At 35.8% G+C, this 9629-nt stretch overlaps 1 protein-coding gene across 1 annotated transcript; it reads right to left on the bottom strand.

Moving 5' to 3' along the window:
- Positions 575 to 8734, bottom strand: LOC109231704 (26S proteasome non-ATPase regulatory subunit 12 homolog A-like). The gene is made up of 11 exons (XM_019397345.1): positions 8600 to 8734; positions 8321 to 8515; positions 7146 to 7253; positions 6946 to 7050; positions 6730 to 6786; positions 6453 to 6649; positions 4808 to 4907; positions 3846 to 3958; positions 2678 to 2831; positions 2516 to 2593; positions 575 to 1253 (listed from the first exon to the last, which is right to left on the bottom strand). The coding sequence occupies exons 1-11, from the start codon at positions 8600 to 8602 to the stop codon at positions 1032 to 1034; spliced, it is 1332 nt and encodes a 443-aa protein (XP_019252890.1). The 5' UTR covers positions 8603 to 8734; the 3' UTR covers positions 575 to 1031.

Here is a 9629-nt window from a genome sequence, read left to right as displayed (position 1 = left end):
AATTCTTGTTTATGGCTCTAAAATGCCAAAAAATGAGAAACGATAAAGGCGAAACGATGACTATAGTTCATTAGGTAGCTTCTGTTGGTCCACGGTCATGACGAAGCGATGACTATTGTTCCCGCAAAATTTTAGGTGATTCAGAGCGGCTGTCCGAATTCAAGCTAAAGGCACGGACTACAACTACAACGCACAAAAATTTGGGCATCGTACTGAACTCCTGTTGTATAGCCTTAAAATGCCAAAAAACAAAGATCGGTCATGGGAAAGCGACAACTAACAGGTCTCATGAGTTTCAAACGAAGACACATTAGTACAATAAAAAACGAGGGTACAGTTCTCATAAGTTCGTCAATTTGTATTATACATTAGAGAGGTTCCCAGGATCAAATGCGAAAATGAGACCTCCCTTTCGGTCCTATTTTATTTACCCACCTCTTTGGAAGCCGCGTTTACCACTCGAATTGGCCTTTCCTTGAATAATTTGAAACTGTTAAAAATGGAAACTTTTCAAACTTAACATCTTTTCTTGTAATAAATAAACTCTAAAGACGAATAACTGATCGCGACAACATAAATTCAAAATGGTTATCGAATGCACTCGTCATCAAGCATTCTAATCTTGACAATACAGAAGATGGTATATGCGTTAGCCACCAGAAACTAAAATCCGTAGTCACATGGAGGCACATGATTGACATCAAACATATAAAAAGCTGCATTTTTCTGATGCTCTGACCCTATTTGATGAATAACAGTAAATAAGTACTGAACCTGTGATTTGATCACAAATGAATTAAGTATCTGGACAAAACAAGAAAATACAAAACCATAAAAAGGTAGTAAATGCAGTTAAAAGTCAAAGCACAGGAGCCGACGAAAGCAAGCAGGGGAAGAAGGACAACACCATGAGTTTCTTTTCCCCGCTGCGCGTCTCAAAGTGATGCAGGCCAGACTGCAAAACGATTTCAATGTTGTCAAATAACTGCTCCCTGCTCACAATTACGCTACATGTAGTGTCCTCCACTATTTCAAGCCCTTATTGTTGCAGCTTTGTGCACCATAGTTTCCTTGTGGATTTGGTGACAACTCTTCTCAACAAGGTCAAGTAGCTTCTCCAAATTAAAAGCCCAGGAGTTTAAAATGTCATTGCTGTCTTTTGCTGGTTGAAAACAGACTATACCCACAGGTCTGTCAATCTTTGCTACCAGTGCTTTTGATACAACCATTTCTGAAAGGTGCTTTTCAGCATCCTGAGATGAGAGAACAAAAGATGAGTAAAATCAGAAGAAGCGTGTTATAAGTAAAAGACACAATCTCAATGGACCAGAAGAATGAAGAGGGAACATGTAAACAATGTTCTAAATAACATTGAAGAAAGAAGATCGGGCTTAGATGCACACACAATTTGATCAAGAAGATCATACCGAACATGATAACAGAGATGCACACAATTTGATCAAGCTGAAATAGTAACTTAGGCAGCCAGATCATAGTTTTTACTTTCTAAACCACTCAAACTAACTAACTACAGCAGAATTAACTGCCAATGGTGTTTTTGGGTTACTATTGAGTATTGACATAAATACAAGGGTGGTCTCTAATTTGAGAGCTTGTAGTAGCTACTATACTGATTCATGTCATGTAAACAATGTTCTAAATAACATTGAAGAAAGAAGATCGGGCTTAGATGCGCACACAATTTGATCAAGAAGATCATACCGAACATGATAACAGAGATGCACACAATTTGATCAAGCTGAAATAGTAACTTAGGCAGCCAGATCATAGTTTTTACTTTCTAAACCACTCAAACTAACTAACTACAGCAGAATTAACTGCCAATGGTGTTTTTGGGTTACTATTGAGTATTGACATAAATACAAGGGTGGTCTCTAATTTGAGAGCTTGTAGTAGCTACTATACTGATTCATGTCACTACTGTTTATTATTCTTAACTCAAAGATATTCTTTACCTTTTATATTTTACGTCTTGAGGGAGCACAATTAACGTGCTAACCATGAGTTACAAAAGCTAGAGATGTATGCTATTACATACCGCTTTTTCAAGAAACAATGTTAGCGACATGTCGGAAAAGATACGGTTACATGCTAGTTGTTGTGGGCCGTTGATTGGGGGTTATTTAAATTTTAACCCGCGATTCAGGATCTTGAAGCCTCAGCCTTCACTTAAAATAAGTTTTGGGTGCTATAGCCTGGAAAATAGGTTAAATCCCTACGAACTTTGAAGTAGAGAATCCTTCTAAATAAAATAAAATTCAAAAAAAAAACATTGCAGTGAGAATCTAAAGAATTTTTTTCTATATTTCAATATGAAAATTTGTACAAAAGTCCAGCATCTAACACAAAAATGGCAACTACATATCTTCTATCTCTTCTAAAAATTCCACGTATTGCTTCATATTTTCTATAGTACTTTTACACCAAAAAAACAGACTCAAAGGAAACTGTTCTCTAGAGATGTGATATGTAATTTGGAAGAGTGAGTACCAACCTGAATAGAAAGGCACAATAAATCTGCTAATCTCTTCAAAGTTATCCTCGAGTAGTATTTTGAGACAACAAGAATGTTCTGCAAGGAAATTGTAATTGGAAAAATGAATCAATAGAAACTATGAAAAGAAGGAAAATGGAGATTTGCAGCATAGGGTAGTACATGCTCTATAACTCTCAGTCTGAGATCTTCAGCTGCCTTGTCACCCAAAGATCCACCAAGCATATTCTTTTCATTTTCAAACTCATCCTTGAAAGTATTCCATAATGATGTCCACTGAATGACTTCCATGGTAATTAATTGTTTCAGAAGCAGCCTAAAACAAAAGAAAAGGCAGATAAACCTAAGACCCAAACTGTTTGCCTACAACAGCAGAAGGATGGAAAATAATTGTTAACTTTATATTGAAGTTACCCCATAAAATATGAGAATATTTTCCAACAATTTCTCTTATTGATATGCCAACTTCAAGGTTTATAAATTGAAAAAGACTGGAGCATGCTGCCAAGAGTATCACATGGTTAATTCATCCCAAGCCATTACTTAATATTTTCCTTTAATATTTCTACTTGGAAGCATTGGTTTCAGAATCCATGTTAAATAAGATAAACACCTTGATCATTGAATTGCAATGATCTTTTATTGATGCGTTGTAAAGAAAGAGTTCTAAAAGTTCATCGAGAGCAGCCCTCATTCACACTATATACACTACATATATGGCTAATAAATCCAAAATCATTTTTGATTAAGAAAATCCCAAAGGATTACTTGATATTTTCTTTACAACTTTTAATTAAACATAAGTTCAGAAACTAAACATTGTTAATTCAGAAAAATGTTTGAATTATGATAATCACCTTTTGATGTCTGTAAAGAAATGATGTTTCAATGAAGAAGCAGCCTCATAAAAGAACTACGTTCTTGAAGTCCATCTCAAAGCAGCCTCACCATTCAACTTATTACATACATATACATTAGAAGTTATATCAAACATGCAACCTATTACATTTGTATCTAAACTCTTTCTATAAGGCAAGTTTGCATCTAATGTTTAATAAGGATTCAAGTTATTATGAAACTCATACCTAACTTGCATAAAGAGAACATAAGTTAAATCATGGGTTTCCTTCTCAATTCTATTACAAAGTACTTTATTACCAAATGGTCCATCGATACAAGAACAGGGTATATTTTCCAGAGAGGGTGCTGAAGATGGTTAGCAAATATTGAAGAAAGCTTTCTCCACAACCTCTTACAGACAAATGAAAGCTAATTGTTTATCCTCAGCTCCATAAACATAAGAGTGCAAGTTCCAATTTTAAAGAAAAACCTGAAATGAGGGATCTCTGAAAGATTCTTGTCCTCCAAAGTTGCGTTATGAAGACTTGACTGCATGGGATCATGAGGTGACAGCACCAAGTGCCAGCAAATTTTCCTCAACACCTACACAATATAGAAGAGGAAGTCAGCATGCTTGTGGGGCAACCAAGTATCATTATATATTTGTGGCCCTGCTTTTGAAGAAGTCAAGTGGCATTAATTCATTTAATCAAACAGTTATTTTGCCTCTTATTTTTTCAAACATGAAACAAATATCTCGTTATTCTTGCAATTATTCCTTCTTCCAGCATTTCGAAACAAAAAATGCAATAAGTCAAGCTCCTATTGACATACATTATCTCACCACTCTGAGTTGGAAATGCTTAAGATTTCAAAGATCATCATGTTCTCGTTAAATATTGAACTTAAAGGATATATCCATCATACACCACATTTTTCTCCTAGACATACCAGCAAGCCAAAACTACTTAATCACAAAGGGATGGACTTGAGCAAGCATACAATAGTGTTTTATTCTTTTTAGTTTTTATTACTTTTTACCATGTGATTTTCTTCCTCACAAATGAGAAGGATTTCTATTCTTTCTTCCTTAGATTAAAAGGAAAAAGACTACCTGCTCAAGACTTCTCTCAACTCATTACCAAAGGAAAAACTTTCCCTTTCTTCTTTACAAAATTAATCCATTTCCCTATCCCCCAGCCCAAAAAAAACAGCTCTATCGAGTAAATACTATAATATTCAACACCATCTTTTACTTGTGACACCAATGTTCCAATTGGAATTAGTTATTGTAAATGACGTTAACTGTTGCACGACGTTATAATATTATAGATTAATTCTCTAGTTAAGATCTCTTATTCAGGAATGCAACCCTGAAAAATGAAAACACCACACATGCATTACACCGTGTACTATAACTAGAATCCAAAAATATAAATGAGCTAGACTTACTGGTATCCACTGTTCTGGGTCTTGCTTTACAGAAGGGATCTCATATATGGCCTTGTAACAGCGACATATCTCAAGGTAATCATTGCTATGAAAGTAATACCTGCAGCACAGGATAAAAGAATGACTGACAAGTGACAAGTTTAAGACAAAACAAATGCAAAAAAAAGCAAGGTTCTAGATGCAACAACTCCATCTCCCATTTTCCTAGAAGTGTTTACAGTAATCTTATAGTACATAACTAAGTGAGTTCTTTCAGGCTCTAGAATCGACAAAACCTATAAATCAAAGAAAATCAGGTGCAATCAAGTGCTGGCCACAGTGGGCACCACTCAAACATAAAACTCATCTATGAAGAGCATGGACTTAAGTCTATGATGCGATGCATGACTTAAGTGTTAATGGAATTTCCCAATTCAAATCCAGGTGCCTGAACTTTAAAAGAGCATTATCTTAACTAGGTCACAGTGGCAGATACAACAGCTTATACTATTCTCATGTAGTATAGTTCGATCTTGGCCACTTTCTATCTTCTCACAATATAGTCGATCTTTCTCTGGATTGAGAGGTTTCCCTTCAGGTTAGCACGGATCAAGACTCTTAATTCCTTCAGATTCTGACGGGGAAGGGGTCCCTGCTCAAGCATGAAACTTCCGCTAAGGGAATGATATGGTCTGCGACAAGAAGCATGACTTGAGTTTCAAAAGGATTTTCCCACTTCAAACCCGAGTAAGCAACTCGAGTGCCTGGATTGTAGTAAAGAGATTACATGATCTTAACTAGGTCATATAGGTAAATAGAACTGCTGAAGACCTCTATAGATTATCATTTCCATTAAGTATGTTACAACCATATGCAGCTTGTGCACAATCACGCGCATGCAAAGCAGCAAAATGGTGGGAGGGAGGGAGGGAGGGAGAAAGAGAGACCCTACTATAAATATTGTTTTAGCATTTAATCATTCGCCACTGCTAAAAAGGATGTTAGAGTCCACATAACAACTGTTCAGCATTCAAAAACCAATGACAAACTTTTTGGAGGGAAAAAGCGAGTATAGAAGAAACTATAATTGACCTTCTAACAGCTAAGCATTCCCGTCCCGATGCAATCTTACTTTGAGTTCAATCAATATTTCAACCAACTATGCTTCCATCCCAAACTAGCTGGGACGGGAAATGAGACATTTTTCAGTCGGACCATTTCATTACTGGTATTGAAAGTCCATTCATTACAAAAACCAATCTCGAAAGACAACAAAGGAAAACTATAGCTCAGATACACAGATCTGGTATCAGGTAAGCGTGATATCACAAGCATGAATATTATCTCTTTGGTGGAAAATCTAAAACTTTCGTGTACAAGCAGACTAAATAAGCATCCTTTTAGTAGCACAGAACAGTTGATAACAGCAGTAAGTTCTACTCAGTATCATTGCCAAATGCCTGCCACCATAAGGAGGAGTAACTAAAAGAAGCACAAGTAGTTCAACTTCATTTGAAAGGCAAACCCAATAAGATGCAAAATGTGCACAACCAGAATGCTTCACAAGAATGCACATTTTAACCACATTCAATTGTAAAATGGACATAAACTTGAAAAGTAAGATAAAACTTGAGGTACAATCAGTGAAGAAGCATAATCCACGGACCTAATCATTAATTCATAGTAGATTCGCTTCAACTCTAACAGTGATGGAATATCTGGTGCAGGCTCTTCGACCACATTTTCACCTTCTTTTGGTTTCTTCTTTTCTTTGGAAGGATCAGCTTCAAACACTTTGGGATTGATCTTTCTAGAGAGTATTTGTGCACGAACATAATCTTTACGATCTAAACAGAGACGCACCTGCAGAGTTCAGCATTAGATAATTAGCCCAAAGCCACGCTTCAGTTTTCACTAGAAAGTAAAGGATTAGCAAGACATACTTGTTCAAGAATAAAAGCTATCTTCTCTGTTTTTGCCATTGCCCCAAAAGTTTCAACCTGTCAGTCGATACACCCAGAGATTGTTAACATTGCAAGTAAGTAATCCAAAAGGTTTCCTTCAGAAGGAAAAAAGGGACTCTTCTGTTCAGTTTTATACTGATTACTAGAAGCAAAAAGAGCTAGAAGTCACCAAGGAGAAGGTCAACAAATACTGACCGCCACTTCTTGCATCAAATCGGCAGCTTCATCTATGAGTTTTTGGTCTTCTTTAATCTTTGCAAGTTTCTTAATCAATCGTGCTCTCTCAATTTCAACATATATCTACATGCAAGATCAAAGTTCCTCAGTGAGAAAGAAAGAAAAAAGGTAACTGAAGTGTTCCAATTTTTTATTTTTTTTAAAAGAAAAAGACTTACCTTTCCTGCAGACACGTTGTTCAGGGTCTTGATGAGTTCTATCTTAGTTTCAAGATCTGGTGTCTGGTCAATATATTGCATCGCTTGTTGGACCATAGCCTGTACTGCCTGCACAAGTCCAAAGAAACCACTATACAAAATCACCATGCAGTTTTAGTAGGAAAAACAAATCCATAAGATCATCCTACACAAAATATGCCTTCACAATTTTCTATTAACAGTTGATAGTTCTACGCACAATATGTAATGTAAAGAAAGAGCCTACCTAGATAAGCACTTCCTAAAGCAATGGTGTAGGAGCATAAATTCAATTGTACCATGGTAGTAGACAAGCACACCCCAAGCATCCAAACACATATACATGTAGCCACATTACACATGAACTCATACAGATAATGAGTGAATTATATAAAAGGAAGATCCTCTCTTCCTCCCACCAAATGCATATGACTTCTATTGATTATTTCTGAAGGTAAGTGAACAAACATTAGAAAGCACAAATAAGGTGCAACCCAATTTTTACTAAAGAAGTCTACATTCTGCATACCACAACCAGTCTCTCTGCTATACAAATCTTTGGGCACCATGGAAAATATAGCTTCGAGATTCTAGAGGATTCACTGAGTCACGTGAAGATACAGAATAAAAAGGACTCATTTATTCGTCTTATTATTTTTTTTATATGAATAAATTATTTATTTTATATATATATATATATATGAACTAATATGTTAGATGGGGTCTTACTAACACTTCTTCAGAAAAATCTTTCTATTTCCATAGTATGGTCTCCCAGATAGTACTTTCCGTATTTTGTATTCTATTCATTGTTTATGTTTCTCTGTCTCACTGCTGCTTTCTTGGGATTCCATTCATTTCCACTTGGTGTCTTTGTCTCTGAATTCATTCATAAGAGTTTCTTCATTCATGACACCTTGAAACTAAACTCATACAAAATTCCAGCACAAAATATTACCTAAAAACACCAAGGATACAAACAAAAGTCATCAAACCATCTAGCACAATAATTGATTAGCTTCGAAGTTTAAAAAGAGGGAGAGAATAAACAGGCGCTTTCATTATACTAATCACCAAAAGTTTTTCTTTTTTTTCTTAAACTCCGAGCCCAGTCAATCAGCATTATATAAATTAGAACGAAGAGAGTAATAATTTACCTGTTTCAATTGACCACGACGCTTAGACAAGAGAACAATCTGCTCATTAAGTATTGTCCAAGCGCGAGCTTCAAAGCAGAGCTGAAGAATATCGGTGGCCGCTTTCCTCGTACCCGCAACATCGCCAGCTTGTCTCATTTGCTTCTCTACATTCAAAAGTGCCTCTATTTGCGCTTCCAATTTCCCATCACCTTCCTGAAAATTGAGCAATAAAATTACATTCAATGTGACGAAATAAGATCTGAAAATGCGGAATTTAAGTGTAGAATAGTAAATTACCATTTTTGAATTCGAGTTCGGGAACTTGATTGAGATCGTTGCAGAACCCTAAGAGAGAGAGGGAAAGAGAGTATCAAGGGTTGAAGACGATCTATTTTACTCTTTTGAGTCTTTATGCTACTTTTTCTTTGTTTTAGTATCTTTTTCTCTTTTCTTTCAGCCTCGTTTTCTTGTAGAAGGGGCTAGGATGTAATGTTTTTTTAATTAAAATATCAAAAAAATTATTTTTGTTACGAAACTTAGCTCAAAGTAACAATATAGAACAATAAAATAGACAACAATGTAGAGAGAAAAAGAAGAGAGAATCTTATTTCTTCTATGTATTCAAGTGTATACAATGTGATGTCAAAACCCTCTATTTATAGGATGACATTGAGGTATACAAAGGGATATCATAAACATGGTATTAACTATTGAGATCATGGGGAAAGATCATGGGGAGGTTATGGAGGTGTGGGAGTTACAACTATAATGGTGAGAAGTAGTGGGAGTTATCTACATAATGGAGAAGAGTAGTGGGAGTAACTTCTTTAGGAGTTATAGACATCCACTACAAAATAATATTTCATAACACTCCCCCCTTGGATGTCTATAGATAATGTGCCTCGTTAAAACCTTACTAAGAAAAAACCCTGTGGGAAAAAATCTCAGTGAAGGAAAAAGAGTACACATATCTTGTAATACGCATTACTTGCTGCCTCATTAAAAACCTTGCCAGGAAAACTCAGTGGGATAAAACCTTAGCTAAGGATAAAAGAGTACAGCGCGTATTTTCCTCCCCCTGATAAAAATATCACTTTATTTCTCGAAGACGCCGAATTCCAAGCTTGTATAACAACTTCTCTAATATTGAGATCCGCAATGTCTTGTGAAGAAGTTTGTCAAATTATCACTTGAACAAATTTGTTGAAGAACTTTGGTGAATGTGCTTTATTTTGTCTCCCTCGATAGTCCTTCTTTCAATTGATATAAGCAAACAACATTATCTTCAGTATTAATGGAATCTTCTCTTCAAAGTCAAGTCACACGT

This window comes from Nicotiana attenuata, chromosome 1, assembly GCF_001879085.1.
Source record: "Nicotiana attenuata strain UT chromosome 1, NIATTr2, whole genome shotgun sequence".
NCBI classification, from domain to species: domain Eukaryota; kingdom Viridiplantae; phylum Streptophyta; class Magnoliopsida; order Solanales; family Solanaceae; genus Nicotiana; species Nicotiana attenuata.
Note: the sequence above shows the minus strand (reverse complement) of the source record. Positions and strands in the feature narration are given on the sequence as shown.